This window comes from Erpetoichthys calabaricus, chromosome 3 (assembly GCF_900747795.2).
Source record: "Erpetoichthys calabaricus chromosome 3, fErpCal1.3, whole genome shotgun sequence".
In the NCBI taxonomy this organism is placed as follows: Eukaryota; Metazoa; Chordata; class Cladistia; order Polypteriformes; family Polypteridae; genus Erpetoichthys; species Erpetoichthys calabaricus.
In genome coordinates this window covers 97799074-97815911 of record NC_041396.2, presented here as the reverse complement: position 1 = coordinate 97815911, position 16838 = coordinate 97799074, and the positions used below count along the sequence as shown (strand labels likewise).

Here is a 16838-nt window from a genome sequence, read left to right as displayed (position 1 = left end):
TTGTTACTGGTAAACAGCCTTCATAGTATTCCTGAATTTTGTTGTTATCATTCCTACTTTGTGCTGTGATGCTCAAATTATTTTTGATATATTTTCTCATTATCATGTTAATTTTACAGCATAATATGTATTTAAAGGTGTTTGAGCAATATCTATCTATCTATCTATCTATCTATCTATCTATCTATCTATCTATCTATCTATCTATCTATCTATCTATCTATCTATCTATCTATCGTTGCATGCTTTAACACTGATAAAAAGAAATATCGAAGCAGAAAGTTTATTAATGACAAATGTTAAAGTTGAAGAGTGGAGGAAATAACAAGCGAATTCACTTGGTGAGCCAACCCCTGTGGGCACACCCTTATACACAGGATATATACTCTATGATCATGAAAGAAACACCAGAGTCCATCAAATGAAGCAACATTTTTGAACTGGAAGCTGAAAAGAGGACAGTCACTCCTTCTTTAGAAAATGCCTTTAAAATTAAATTTAAGGGCAATGCTGGTAAGTGAAATAAAAGCACTTTTTTTACTTGATCAGCATACAATTTTACAATTAGTGAGATGCAACTCCATAAAAAAGTGTGTCTTTTGATGAACATTAGCTGTGAAAATCGGTTGTTCCTTAAGCATATTTTGCAAGAAATATTATTATGCAAAATATTTCAGTGAAGAACGTTTGTATTTTTAGACTCATGTGTTCACTGTTACTGTTAACAAATGGGTCAAAGAAAAAAAAAGTAGTTTGTGAGTGTAATTATTGTACAGACATGCAGACTTTCACAGGTCTCTTTTTGTGTCAAATCTGATAATAAATCTGACCTACTCTCAGAAAGCAAATTTCCTTGTTCATATTTATGACACATCAAAATGAAATTACTGAAATTAAAATTTTGAAAAACTCCTTTCCATATGTATCATTTTACTTGTTTAATCTCATAAAATGAATGGATATAAACAATGCAACTATTTTGATGCATTTAGAAAAAAGTTTTGGCTTTTAACTATAATGATGTAGAATATTTTTTTCTTTTTTACTCTAATTTCTATTTTGTTTCTTGGTGACTGCTACCCAGTTCTGGTTGTGGAAGGCCGCAGTGTAAATACTCTCTTAGCCAGAGACTGTTTTTTGTCTTTTTATTACATTCTGGTGAACTGAAGGCTACTTGGTGAACTTCTGAAATGAGTGTACCCCATCTCAGTCATGGAAAGCCATACCGACTGCTGATTGTAACTGAAACAAATGGTTTTTCCATCCAACATCTGATCTTGCTTTGTCCAAATCAAGGACACGAGTACTGAAGGCTATCACTACAGCAATGGGTGCATGGCAGGAGCCAACCCTCGCTGGGACACCTGTAGATTACAGGCTGATTTAGATTAGATTAGATTAGACAAACCTTATTAATCCCATGGGGAAATTGACATGCATACAGCAGCAGAAACATAAAAAAGAAGAGTAAAGACTCACATGACAGGTAATACAAGCAATCAATCAATCGATAAGTAAATAAATAAATACAAACAAACTTAAATAAATAAATTAATGTAATTAATTAATAATAATAAACAATAATTTATTTACTTTGCTTACTTATTTAGCTGATGACTTTATCCAAAGCGACTTACAACATTTGAGAAACAGTTGGTGACATTTCTTTAGTTTTTTCGATTGGAGCATAGGCAGGTGAAATGGTCACACAATGTCAGTTTATAAATATTGTATTATTTATATATTAGTCATTAGAACTGTATAAGTAATATGATATTTAAAAATTGTTACCAACCCTTGCCTGTTCTGTTTCTCTTCTCATTTGTTACTTGATGCCACTGCTCTGCTGCCAAGTTGTTTGCCTGCCATGGAAAAGTCATCTCAGATAAAGAAGCACTGGGGATCATTTCATCCAATTGGCTGGCTCAGTTCTGACTCAGCTGTAGAATGAGCATTAGGAGGGAGGCAGCATATTGGCTGAGGTCTCCAGGACTCTGACTATGTCTTGCTTGTCCAACTCTTTTCTACAATCTGGCAGCGGTTCTACAATTAGCTGACAGATAGATATTGTTGTTTTTCATTTATGTTAATTAGTGTGTACTTTATTTTTGATCTATTTTAACAAATCTGTATCCTTATATGAGATAGATCTGTATTTAAGAAGTTGTGTAATCTATTCATTTTGCATTGAGAGTTGTTGCAGTGCTCAGCATTTTGCACTTGGTCAGGAGTGCTGTACAAGAACAAAGTAGTTTGTACTGTCGTCTTGTATGTCTGTGGTGGCAATGATAGATTGGCAATCTAGCTCTGTGACAAGGATTACTTGTCTTCTGTTGTGTATGTTGTATTTGCACCATTATTTGACACCCATTGAGCACCCAGCCTACCTCTTAGGGTTTGTCTCTCTTAATTGCCTTTCTGAAGATTTCTTCCATTTTTTCACTCTACAAACTTTTTTATTTTGTTTTGTTTTGTTTTTTCTTTTATTCTTAGGGAGTCAAGGCTACGGCCAAAAAACAGGGCCTTTTAAAGCCCATTGAGGCATTCCTTGTGGTTTCTTGGGCTATACAAGAAATGCATTTATTGTTGACAATAGTAGGATTTGAACCCATAACCTCAGGGTTTTAAGTCCAAAGCCCTAACAACTATCTGATTTACTGAATTAGGTTGTTTACTGCCTGTATTTTTTGAGCATGGGTACAGAATTATTTTATTTCACTATTGTCTTATCTTTTGACACACAGGACAGATTCATAGTCTAACTTGTTTGCTCAATGCATATCAATAATTCTTCCCAAAAAGATGTTTTAATTTGGGCAGTTTGTTAAGCATAACCATGGCTGACAGTAAATAAAGACCAAACAGAACATGACAGCAAGTTCATGGTGTGAAGATAGATAGATAGATAGATAGATAGATAGATAGATAGATAGATAGATAGATAGATAGATAGATAGATAGATAGATAGATAGATAGATAGATAGATAGATAGATAGATAGATAGATAGATAGATAGATAGATAGATAGATAGATAGATAGATAGATAGATAGATAGATACTTTATTAATCCCAAGTGGAAATTCACATACTCCAGCAGCAGCATACTGATAAAGAAAATATTAAATTAAAGAGTGATAACAATGCAGGTATACAGACAGTCAATAACTTTGAATAATGTTAATGTTTACCCCCCAGGTGGTATTGAAGAGTCGCATAGTGTGGGGGAGGAACGATCTCCTCAGTCTGTCAGTGGAGCAGGACAGTGACAGCAGTCTGTCGCTGAAGCCGCTCCTCTGTCTGGAGATGACACTGTTCAGTGGATGCAGTGGATTCTCCATGATTGACAGGAGCCTGCTGAGTGCCCGTCGCTCTGCCACGGATGTCAAACTGTCCAGCTCCGTGCCTACAATAGAGCCTGCCTTCCTCACCAGTTTGTCCAGGTGTGAGGCGTCCTTCTTCTTAATGCTGCTTCCCCAGCACACCACCGCGTAGAAGAGGGCGCTCGCCACAACCGTCTGATAGAACATCTGCAGCATCTTATTGCATTGATCATCTATTATTTAGAAATCGTTCAAAAAGAATGACAGTCCTTAAAATTCTGTAAGGTAAATGTGCAACATTCATTCACTTTTCACTGCTATTTATTCCAACACAGGATCACCAGGCTGCAGCTTATTTGGGCAGCATTGATATCAAGTCAAGCCAATCTTAGGGTACACCCACACTCAGTCACCCCAGGATAGTGTTGAGATGCCAGTCAACCTCATCTACAGTCAGGAGACGCAATTTTCTTAATTTTTCTCTGTAAACCACCACAATGGATTTGAAACAAATGAATCAAAATGTGATTGAATTGTAGACTTTCAGCTTTAATTCAAGTGGTTTAACAAAAAATATTGTATGAGCCGTTTAGAAAAGACAGACATTATTATACATGGACCCCTATTTTCAGGGGCTCAGAAGTATTTGTACAAACTAACATAATCATAAATATAACTATCATTTTCAATATTTGGTTGAAAATCCTTTACAGTCAATGACTGCTTGAAGTCTCAAACCCACAGCCATTTCCAAGTGCTGGCTTTCTACCCTAGTGATACTTTGCCAGGCCTTTACTGCAGCTTGTCTTCAGTTGCTGCTTGTTCGTTGAACTTTCTGCCATCAGTTTTGTCTTCAGCAAGTGAAATGCATGTCCAGTTGTGATGAGGTCTGTTGACTGACTTGGCCATTAAAGAATATTCCAATACTTTGAAATGAAAAGCACTTGGTTTGCTTTTGCAGTATGTTTTGGTTCATAGTCTAATTATACTGTGAAGTGTTGTCCTATTAGTTTTGCAGCATTTGTCTGAATCTGAGCAGATAGTATGGCCCTGTACACTCCAGAATTCACCCTGCTACTTCTGCTTGAAAATCATATCATCAATAAATGTTAGTGACTGGCGTCCATTCGCAGCAATTAATAATCATGCCATAAAACTGCCTCCACCATGTTTCACAGATGATGTGGTATTCACCAGATCATGAACCATTTCTTCTCTTCTCCATACTCTTCTCTTTCCATCACTCTGGTTTATATTGATCTTAGTTTCCTTTGTCCAAAGAACATTGTCTCAGAACTGGACAGGATTTAAAAAAAATGTTTTCTGTCAAATTCTCATTCCGTCCTTCCGTTGCTTGAGGTTTACCAGTGGATTGCACTTTGTGATAAACCTTCTGTCTTTACTTTCGTGAAGTCTTCTCTTGATTGTGGACTTTGGCAATGATAGGTCGACCTCTCAGAGAGTGTTCTTGGTTTGGCTAAATGTTGTGAAAAGGTTCGGTTTTCACCAAGGATAAAATTCTGCAGTCAACCAGCACAGTTGTCTTCTGTGGTTTTCCAGACTTTCTGGTGTTGCTGAACTCAGCAGTATGTTCCTTCCTTTTAAGAATGTACCAAATGATTGATTTGACCACTCCTCGTGTTTCGACTATCTCTCTAAAGGGCTTGTTTTGTTTTCTAATCCTAATGATGGACTCTTTTCACTTGCATGGGCAGCTCTTTGGACTTCATATTGAGAGTTCACAGTGACAGCTTCCAAATGCAAATTCCAGACCTTTTACCTGCTTAATGACATAATGAGGGAACTCCTCCCACCCGGCTATGGGACAGCTTGTCACTTTTGACCCCCTGGAAATGTGTGTGTGTGTTTTTATGCAGAAAAATGGCTGTCATTCCTAAGCGGCTCATACAATATTTTTGGTAAACTCCTTAAATTAAAGCTGAAAGTCTACACTTCAATAACATAATCATAGCTTCAATTTAAATCCATTGTGATGGTGTACAGAGCCAAAATTATGATAATTGTGTCACTGTCCAAATACATATGGACCTGAATGTACCCATCTTTGAGATGCGAAAGGCAGCCCAAGTGAGAAAACCTACACATTGCAACTGATAGTACGAGATTTGAACGGGGACTTTCCAGCTGTAGACTTGCAGTGGTAGCCGCTATGCCAATGTGCCCGTCCTAATCTTGTGTCGCTTTCTGCAAGTTTTTGAGGAACAGCTCAATGTGCAGTGCATTTTATTTTAAATCTGTTGAGGACATGCAGAAATGAGTGTGTTAATTAAAGCAGGAGTTCACACAAAGAGACACACCAGGCTCCGGTTAGGAGTAGACCTGTACTGAAGCACTGAAGCCATTGTGTCTGTCCAGACCAGAAGGTGAGTACTCCTGTTATAACTAAACTGGAATTAATATTAAATCACAGCAATTCCCTGAATATGTGAACCAGCCGTGACTACAGGTTTTTCAAATGATGGGAGGTATCCTTTAAACAGCAGTCAAATGTGTCACTTCCTGAGCCATTTTCCTTCCTCTAACTCTTTAGTCATTATAGTAGTAGTATTATAACATGATACTAAAACCTTGTGGTAATAGATAATATTTTAATTTCATCAGCCTCAGTTATGGAATTGTCAGGCAGGTGTGAATCATATAATGTGCTGCATTTTGTATTTAATATTAAAATGTACAAATGATACAGTAATTAATGAAAAAAATCAGATTTTTTGATGCTTTGATGAGGTTGGAAGTATCTAAGTAATTTGAAATTTCTTTTTTTTTTTCCTTAGGCTGCTTCTATTTTTGGACTAATGATAATTCTTGGTGTTGAATGCAAAAATAAATTAATCAAAACCAGTCTGCAGGTTGCCAGAGATTTCCACGTTTATGAATACCCAGATGTTGCCAAACGTTCTCGTTCTCCATGGACTTACAAGTAAGGATGCAATAACACACTATTCTATAACTTCATTAAATAATATGGTAACACTTTAGTTTAAGGAGTGCAGAAATGCATTTATTACTCATTTACTTTTAAGTAACGAGACCTTAACAAAGACTTCTTTTGGTGCACCAGTAGAGTGGTTATTCACCTCATCTTCATATTGCGCAGTGTGACTTTTGATATGCTGGTAAAACGACTTATGAATGTGAAGGATTTACAGGTCTTATACTGAAGTATGCAATATCAAGAGGAATATGTGTCACTTAACACACTTCTGACTATTCCAAAGTGACGTTACTTTAGTAGGCCATGTTGCACAGATGAATAACCACTTCACTGATACTTAGTGTCATAAAAACCACAAGAAGCCTTTGTTAAGGTCTTGTTACATAAGCGTAAATGACTGATAGATTTTTGCAATGCCTAAACTAAAGTGTCACCAATAATATTAATATAAAATCCAAATCTGCACAGAGCTACTTTACATGGGTAATGAAGACTGGTGAACAAAAGACATACTTTAGACTTGAAAATGTTACATTTCTTGGTAACCCTTTATAATATCTTTCATAGTACTAGGGTGTTGTACCATGTTAGCCATTATGAATGTAGAGAAAAGCCAAGCAAAATGACACCTTTTATTGGCTAACTAAAAAGATTACAATATGCAAGCTTTCGAGGCAACTCAGGCCCCTTCTTCAGGGGCCTGAGTTGCCTCGAAAGCTTGCATATTGTAATCTTTTTAGTTAGCCAATAAAAGGTGTCATTTTGCTTGGCTTTTCTCTAATATCTTTCATTAATAAGTCACACAAACATTGTAATGTATAAAAGATTATTAGTTCATGCACATTCAAATAGTTATAAATGTCATTAGTTCAGATTTTGGTAACACTTTATATTAACTTTCATTAATAAGTCAAGCATTATATAATGTTGACCAGAGTGTTAGTTCATGCACATTCAAATAGTTATAAATGCAATGAAATTAGATTTCATATATTGATAACACTTTATAATAACTTTCATTAGAAAGTCATTAAAAAAAATACTACATTATCTTCACATTATGTAAGTACAGGAGTGGGTGGACTGGCATTCCAACTGGGCTTGAGAACAACTCCCTACTCTCCCTACTGGGCCACACCATGGTCCACTCCTGATAGTGCCCTCTGGCGGCACCCTGGTACCCCAACAGGGTTGTCCTTCTGTACTACAAATCCCAGGCAACTGTGCAGGTGTCAAAACCGGGACCTGGTCAGAGGAACACTGCCACTTCTCGTTCTGGGGGATGAATTGCCAATTCATTAATTGTTCCTCCTGATTGGAACAGAAATGTAGGATCTTCCTGGACAGGTTGTACCTCCAAATATGCACTCTTTCCATTATGGCTTCACTTTCTATTCATTGCTACCAGGAGGCCAGACCCAGTGTACCCTCTGTGACAGTGGCCTTTCATGCCAACCTCCTGTCTGAGATAGCAAATACCATGCCTCACTTCATCACCCTCAATTAAACTGGCATCCCAGGTAAGGGAATGGTGTTCAGTATATAGTATATAGTGCTTGAAGTAGGCTGGTTTGCACCAGTACGGAATACTTATCAGTTTTTAGCAGTTGCATACAGGTGGTGTTTTTGATTATACTGGCATGCATTACATGTCACTCATATCCAGTCTCCAAACCAACCCCCTTACCCCTGCTCATCAATTGAATGTTAGTGTATCATGGTGCTCGAAACACCAAGACAGACTCCAATCCCTTGTTAATTGAATCAGTCTCAAACAAAAAGTAGAGGCACTTATGTGTATCTACTTCAGGCATTGTATGCATATATATATACAGTATATATACACAATAGCCGTCCCCTGTGGCTCGGCCCACGTAGTAATGAAACAAGACAGTGAGGAGGTCCCTGCCCGGCTCCCTACTCCTGACATCATGCTTCCCCCTCCCCTCAGCCTGCAGCCTCTGTCTCGGATTAGCATGAATATATCACTCCTGCAAGCAATCTATGATTCTTAGCTCGATTCAGAGAAGTCTCAAAATCAACCGGAATGTTGAAGTAAATTCTCAAAAAAACAGATCTAAATCCTTCAAGTAGTTCTCTTGTTCGCTAGCTAAACAGAGGTAAGGAACGCCCTCAGACTGGCGCATGAATGAGGAGGGCCACGCCCCCTTCCCTCTGCCCCCCTCATCTCTCTTGGATTCGCCCAAATAAATCGGTACCACAAGCGAACTATGATATATAGGGCAATGAGAGAAGTTGCAAAATGTCAAAGCAAATTATAGAGAAAAACCCGATCTAAATCCATTAATTAGTTCTCTTATGAAAAGTGGACAGACATACAGACAAACGTTGGATTTTAAATATATAGAGATATATACACATGTATATATACTAGGGGTGTTCAAATAGAAACAGGAATTTATGAGCTACACTTTATTTATTGAATACAAACAAACGACTTACACACTGTTTTGTCTATATAGTCTCCTGCCACTGCAATACACTTGTTTCGGCACTCAGGAAGCTTCTTAATCCCAGAAAGTAGAAGTCTTTTGACTGCATGTTGACCAATTCTTGCACAGCATCAATGACCTCCTCATTCGACTTGAATTTCTGTCCTCCTAAAAATTCTTTAAGTGGACTGAAGAGATGATAGCCCCTCTCTGAATGACTTACACCAATCATACACTCTAGACTAAGGGAGAGACACTCATTCCCAAACTGAGTTTTAAGTCTCAAATAATTCTGAGATGGAGTGACCCGTTCATTTGTCAAAAACATAATAATAATTTGCAGTGCAACACTGCTGTGTACCTTTTGCTCTGACAAGTTGATTACAACTGACAGGAAGAGGGGAAAGAGCAGCTAGCAGTTCTAACGACAAAGTCAAACATGCATTTGTCCAAGAAGTCATGTCTACCTTGCACTCTTTATAAGAACAGAGCATGAAAATTCCTGCTTATAAATGAACGCCCATTGTATGTATGTATATATATATATATATATATATATATATATATATATATATATATATATATATATACTGTATATATATATATATATATATATAGATATATATACACACACTGTATATAAACTATATATAAGTTATATATGTAATACATATAAGTTTATTTTGTACAGCTCTTTAAAAAATGGGTTTAGCAGGAGAAACATGTAAATGAAAACACTTGAGAAGCAGATCTGTTTTTAACTTTTTTACTATTTTGTTTGCAATAATGAAGAGCTAGTGTTATTTTCAAATATCTGTATTTTACAAAAAATATTTTTTGAGACCATCATCTCTAACATGTGGCGGCCAGGAGATAGAGAGCAGACGCTGTGAGCACATTTTCGTAACTAAACATTGAATTTCTGACACTACAGTAGGTTAGGCATTTGTTTGGCCTTGAACATAAATAAAATATCACCAATCTAGTCCTCAGGGACCATTTTACCAGTTAGTTTTCACAACAAGCAAAGGCCTCTTCCTTTTACTAATTTAACCTTTAAGAAGTTGCCCAGTTTCTACTCCTCAAAGAGTGATTAAATTGTGCAAGAATTACAGTTTAAAAAACATATGATACAAAAGACTAATGTCTTTCAGCAATCATTTTGTTCTTAATTTATTTTGCTTTTTTTATTTTGTTGCTTTTTTCTACAAAAATGGATGATATGGTTGTTCCATCATCGCTTCACTGGTCTGTGTTTCATTCCTGCATTGCCTTTGTAAGGTTTGTATGTTCTCGCCATGTCCACTGTACATGAGCTTTCTCCAGTTTCTTCTATCACGCCAAAACCTCACTGGTTAAGTTCATCAATGACTGTAAATCAGCCCAAATCTAATATGGCCTGGGAAGGTTCATGTCCTGTTGCTGAGACAGTAAGCTCTGGCCACCTACCTGCAAAAAGCAGGTTGAGAAAAATGACAGATGACCTCTTTGTTTACCCAATGACAGATGGCCTCTTTGGTTATGTAATTATTTCAGCCAGAGTCCCCCAGAAAAGGATGGACTGGAATCCCATCAAGCACTTGTTCCTACCTGACATATAATGCTCGCTGAATTGGGCCTGAGTACTTTTGACTCAAGGTAGATGGAAACTATTTCCAAAAAAGTAACAACTTCCAGTGGTGCCAATGGCGATTGTTGCTAAAGCTGCCATTACAACAGTTTAACTTATAGTTGTGTGCTCAACCTCAAATAACTTCTTTCAAATCAGTTCACCTATTGTTGGGTACAATGCCTACAAATTCTGATTTTTCTATACATTTTATTTACCAGCTAATTTTCGAGTTGAAAAGCAGTCCATCATATTCAGCTTTGACGTGTGGATAGAAACTGGAGTACTAGAAAGGAAAAAAAACAAACAAACACATAAACATGGGGAGAACATACAATCCTAAAGAGACAATGCTGAGGATGGAATTAAATCCAGATACCCTGAGGCATGAGGCAAGAGTACTAACTATAGTAGAAATGTGTCACCCTGGGTTGGTTTATAGACAGACTAAGAAGTTAATTGATACTGTATGTCAAAAATGGCTTCCAGTCTGTTTCCTGCCTTATGTTCAGTGCTGCTGGGATAGACTCTAGGCCCCATGACCCTGAATTGGAGTAAGTAGCTTAAGAATGACTAAGTGATGGAACTGAAAAAAAGTGCTAAATAAAGTTCTATAATGGTACTGATTTTTCATTTAAAAGGATTGACCAAGAAAGTCGACGCGTTCCTGAAATCATCCACGTGGCAAAGTGTCAGCATCAGGGATGTATTGGACAGAATGGAAAAGAAGACTTGACGTTTTATTCCCTCCCCATAAAACGGAAAATGATCTTTCTACATAAAGTGAAGAAAGGTTTCAAGCTCAAAATGAAGACAGTGTCTGTTGGGTGCACTTGTGTTAGACCACGTATCCAGAATTAACTCATTTTTGACTACAGAGTCTGTGTTAAATGAGGTATACATTTTAACTTGGAAGAATCACGGTAATTCAGAATGACACCCTCCTGCTCCTGTTCTCTTATTCTGTATTGGTCCAAGTGTTTGTTTCCTTGTAGCTTTTGTACAACTATTGACACCCACATTATCAAACAGTTCTGTGTTGACATTCTGACTATGGGGCTTTGGCTGGGAATCATTAACTATTAAAATGAGTGAATTAACATATCTGTGTGAAACGTGTCCCTTCATTGTTTATGACAAAAGTGAGATATGCTTGGAAAATTAAATGTTCCAAATCAGAATATTATTTATATTTTGAAATTTGAATTAAGAAGTAGTGGCTTCATAAAGTATTTTTGCACCTTCTCATTTTTAACTAGCTCTGCTGCAGCCTTATGCTAAAATTATTTGTTCCCCTCGTCAAACAACAGTCAGTACCCCAGAATGACAAAGCTGAAACAGGATTTTAGACAGTTTTGCAAATTTTAAAAGAATAAACAAGTGAAATATCACATGCAGCAAAAGACAAAGAGAGATCATAAAGGGTTGGGTTACCAGAGGTGATCATCCTTTAACTGTTGGCAGAAAAATAACAAAAGTGATTTAACATCCGTCAGAGTAACGTCTTTCCAGACATTAATCTACTGCTAGAATGACTCAAGATGGTGGTGGTGGTGGTTATCAAGTATGAAGTCAGGGAGCGGTGGGTCCATACAATCAGAAACTGGGAGCAACATCAGATATCTTTGAGCTGTCAATATTCTGATCTGTGGTTGGAGGAAAGGGAGAGGCATTAAAAAACTGTGCCAACCCATGGTTAGGGGTGTAATTACCCTTTGATGACAACAATTAGAGCCTGGAGTCATCTTGGGTATGACATGTCAAACGTCACACACCTTATTTTGGTCATTTTCTGCAACTCTTCTTGGCAAATCTTCTCGAAACCTGTAGGGTTGAATGGAGACCGTCAGTGGATGGTTATTTTTAGGTCTCTTGGGAACCTTCCGTGCTGCAGAAATTTTTTAGCATTCCCCCGATTTGCACCTTAACACAATCCTGTCCCGAACCTCTTCACGCAATTCCTTCGGCACCTCATGGCTTGTTTTCAGCTCTGATATACAGTGCCAACTGTGGGGCCTTCTATAGACCTTTCCTAATAATGTCCAATCAATTGAATAACCACAGGAGGACTCCACACAAGGTGTAGAAACATCTCAGCGATGATCAATAGAATGGGATGCACCTGAGCCATATTTCAAGTGTCACTGCAATGGGTCTGAATACTTGTGTCAAAGGTGATATTTAAGCTTATTTTTAATAATTGTCATTCTGATGTATTATGTGTTATTTGATGAGGAGCAAAATTAATTTAAATGCTTCTAGCATAAGGCTATCACACAATAAAATGTGAAAACAGTGAATGCTTTCTAAATGGCACTTTAATTCTGTAAAATTTTGACATCCAGCATCATTGATCATCGTGGTAATGGAAATTGCTATGTTAACAATTGCTAGTCTCCCTCAGACACTTTTAAAAATCACAATTTGAAGAATATTTTGAAAATATATGGTATTAAAAACTGCAATATTTTAAAATTGATCAGATTTTCTTTTTTCAGATCGAAATGATCATTTTCCCATGACCCTAAATTGAGATTACACAATTATGAGGCCGAATTAATCATTTATCTTGCTTTTTTCGATATGTGTGCCTCTATTTGTCATAAATTTAAGAAAATAACTGCAATTGATTGGGGTATGAGGATTCTGGCAGCAGTCTAATGATTAAGATAATGAGGAAATTAAACTTCAGCACTCAATAAAGACAGGAGAGTACACAACACATGGCCTCTGATTATTCTTTACTTACTGTATCTAGCATGTATATTGATAAAGCAGCTAATGTTTTGCTATCTTTGATGAACTACATATTTTTGAGCTATTTTTTCAAGTTCGTCTGTGATTTAAAGGTCTTTTAGGAGTGGCACAGTGGCTAGCCTCTTGAATTCTGGGTTCGAATCCCATTCCTGATCATTTTCTGCATAGGTTTTCCTACCACATCAAGAAAGACGTGCAGACGCACTGTTCAGGATAGTTTCCTGCTTTGTGCCCTGAGATCCTGGAATGAGCTCAATCTTTTTGCAAGCCCGAATTATGAGTAGGAATGTCTATAAATGTGCTGTATTTTTGAACCATATAACACTTAGTATTCTTGTTTTTCAGCCCTGTTTTCATTTTGTAATGCTTTTTGCATTCGGAAAAAGGCTGAGAGAGGAAGAACTGTCATGTAACAAGCACAGGGCAAGGGGCAGTCCTGACATGAGTCATTATAAAAGACAGAAGCCCCACTGCAAAATGAGATCCCATTTAAATTTGAGTAGGTGAACCTTTTAATACAAATGTGAGTGAAAGAGTATCCAGAATCTTAATATATAAAGCAGAGTCTATGTTTGTTTGTCTGCCATACAAATCTGCACCAGGCGTCCGATCGCCACCAAACTGGGCATGGGGCTGCTCTGTGACCAGGACAAGGTCATGGGGTATGTTTGGTTGGGAAAAATGTCCTTGGTCAAGCACAGAAAACCTTTTGACCGACACAACTTTTGCAAAAAGTCCCCGTACTCATCATCGACAAGATGGCCGCAAGTTACAACAGACGTTAATGGCGGCACCATCTAACGGTACGTTTGGTCTCTGTGCATCTCTCTTTACCAATGTTTCTTTAAATTGCCAAGACATTGCAGAAGTGTCCAAGTATGAGAATGTCGACCGCATTCATCGCGTGAAGGGGAACTGCCGTATGGATGTAAAACGTGAACGACCTAGTGAGCGTGACTGGCTTTGTGTATTTGTGGTGCTATTTGCTCGCTTTCCGACTCACAGTAAGATTTCAGTCTTGGTCTTTCTGACTGACTGGTGCTATTTGTTCGCTTTCTGACGTATTGTAAATAACGTACATTCATCTCACTCTGGTACTTATTCCGTACGTAATACCATGTGACACATTATAATTGTCCTGCTTTTCGCTAATATACCCATGCCACCAAAAAAATGACATGGCATTAGAAAATCCACTTCCGATGCCACAAAAAAGTCTATTTCAAGGCCATCTTAAACATTGCGCAAGACATCAAGATGTTTTCATACCAAGATTCCCACTGATTCCGAATGATTTACCCTTTGATTTCAAAAGGCTAGAATTTCCTGTTCGTTTGGATTTTGCTATGTGAATTACTAAGGCTGAAGGGCAATCACTCCAAGTTAAAGACATCAATTTGGAAAATCCATGCTTTTCACATGGACAAGTCTAAGTTACATGTTCTACAGTGGGAAATCCTCACAATTTGTTCATTTTTGGAACCCCAGGACAACACAAAAAATATACTGTATCCAAAGCCTCTAAAATGACCACTTATATTACCTATTAAAATAATATGTCAATCAGAAAAATGTTTGATTTGATTTCTATGTTCTGTTTCTTTCATTTGGGAAATTCACCAGTTATAGATTCCCGGGCAACACCAGGTACTCCTGCTAGTATATTTATAAAAATGAAAACAGAAGGATTGGAAAGTCTCTAAGGTTGTTAATACAGTAACACACCATTTTATGGGCACATTCAGCGCTGTCAGGAGAAGAGGATGTGGAAACGAGATTAGATCATTCTACTCTAACATTCATGTGACCATTCTTGAAATTTCCATTCCATTCATAGACGCTTTGCTTCCCTGTCGTGCTTGAAGTCAATGATAGATTGGTTCTCCAGATACTCTGTCAGCTCACAAAAATGGATAACAGCACACTTTGTCTTTGATCAAATGGAAAGGGTAGTGGCCATATTAATATTATAATACAGTGCAATTAACCAGATCAGTTTGGACCTGTGAGGCAGCAGTTTAGACAAGCAAGGCCCATACATGTGTGTACAGCTACCATTTCAGCCAACAGTACACAAATTGTGAATTTGAAGTGTGCATAAGACATTTATTGATTTACTTCATGAGGTAGAAGTACATCAGAAAGAAGGATAATTTTGTCAAATATTTGAAATATATAAACATATGCTTCAATTTAAAGTCTAAAAATTGTGGATTATAATAGAAATTTGCCATATTTTACCCTCTGATAGAGATCCAGAGAGGGCTATATCCCTAGTAAAGGATCAAAATTCAAAAACAATATCATATTTGTGATCATTGACTAAATGTAATTTGTAATAATTTAAAATGATACCTGCGGTGGGCTGGCACCCTGCCCGGGGATTTGTTCCTGCCGTGTGCCCTGTGTTGGCTGGGATTTGTTCCAGCGGACCCCCATGACCCTGTGTTAGGATATAGCGGGTTGGAAAATGACTGACTGACTGACTTAAAATAATACACCACATGCTTATGTTTGAAATCTGTTATTTTTAACTATCAGGGAGTGGCTCGTATGGGGCAAGGACCACCGGTAAAGAATCAAATATCAAAAATATTATCATATTTGTGATCAGCACCCTCAAAATAGCATAAAATGACACTCCACATGCCTGTACTACCGATCCCCATTTTTTCAAATTTTTGTGTGAAGGAGTAATTTTGACCTCTTGTATACCAAGGCTGACCCTGGGTCAGTTGATGTGACATGTACAACTTCAAGTCCTTCTGATCAATTTTGCTGAAGGCACTTATTGGTTTACTCTTTACCATAAGGGTGTAATTTCCAAAAATGTCTACAAATGAGGGGTTTTTTGGGTCTAGTGGGCTAAAAATGGGCAGGAACCCCATAAAGCTAGATGTCTTGCATAGCTAGACATCAAGATACAATGAGCAATATGTCATATGTTGTGGTTTTATTGTACCAGAGAATCAGGAGGCAGAAGACAAATTAAGTGATTTTAAAGCATTCATAAGTAATTGTTATGAACACAAAAAGATAAAATATTAATGTTGATACTTTTTGGCTTGCTTTCATATATGGGGTGGCTCAATACCAGATACCACAAGAGCACCAAGGTGAAAGGTAGGCCAAGGAGGACTGATAAATAACAGGGTCAGTAGGTTGTAGATCACACTAATGGCACATGGGACTCATGAGATCCTTCTGCCTACTGTGAAATGCAGGCAGCTCAGAACCTACAAGTCCCTTGTGTGCATTACCCTTTAATTAACTATGGAGAGGAATCAGAGAGGACTTCCGTTTAGTTAGTGTTCTTATTTTCTTAGACCATCGTTGAAATGCTCCAGGATATTGCTGGATACTCATGAGACTTGAGTTGTGTAATAAGCTGAAGCAAGGACTCAACTTGCAGGAAACCACGTTGACCAGAGTATAGTAAGGAGACAACAGAAGATGAGATGGAAGTGATGTAACTTGAGAAGCATTGTGAAAACAATCACAGCCAGGCCCAGACTGATAGCTAACACCTTTCTCTGTCTTTTTTTTCTCCATGTGTTTATCCCTTCTTTACTTTTTGATTAACACGATTAAATTAAATCTTGACTAATTTTTGCTCTCGTTTAGGATAGCCCACTTATGTGTCCTCTATTGCAGTAAGAATGAGTGTGACCACCAGGTTGTTGGCACTGTTTTTCCCAGAAGATTGCAACTTTGCAAAATATTGTATACCCGTGGAATACC

At 37.5% G+C, this 16838-nt stretch overlaps 1 protein-coding gene across 1 annotated transcript; it reads left to right on the top strand.

The window, feature by feature from the left end:
* The first annotated feature begins 413 nt into the window (after positions 1–413).
* LOC127527067 (interleukin-17F-like) lies at positions 414–11442 on the top strand. The gene is made up of 3 exons (XM_051924627.1): positions 414–513; positions 6118–6263; positions 10982–11442. Exons 1-3 carry the CDS (start codon positions 481–483, stop codon positions 11199–11201), a joined length of 399 nt encoding a protein of 132 aa, XP_051780587.1. The 5' UTR covers positions 414–480; the 3' UTR covers positions 11202–11442.
* Positions 11443–16838: the final 5396 nt, after the last annotated feature.

Excerpts from the sequence above, each read along its gene's own strand:
- LOC127527067 (XM_051924627.1), top strand. The coding sequence starts at position 481 with ATGCCTTTAAAATTAAATTTAAGGGCAATGCTG. Across the intron at positions 514-6,117 it reads TAAATTTAAGGGCAATGCTG|GCTGCTTCTATTTTTGGACT; the intron begins GTAAGTGAAATA and ends TTTTTTCCTTAG. Across the intron at positions 6,264-10,981 it reads CGTTCTCCATGGACTTACAA|GATTGACCAAGAAAGTCGAC; the intron begins GTAAGGATGCAA and ends TTCATTTAAAAG.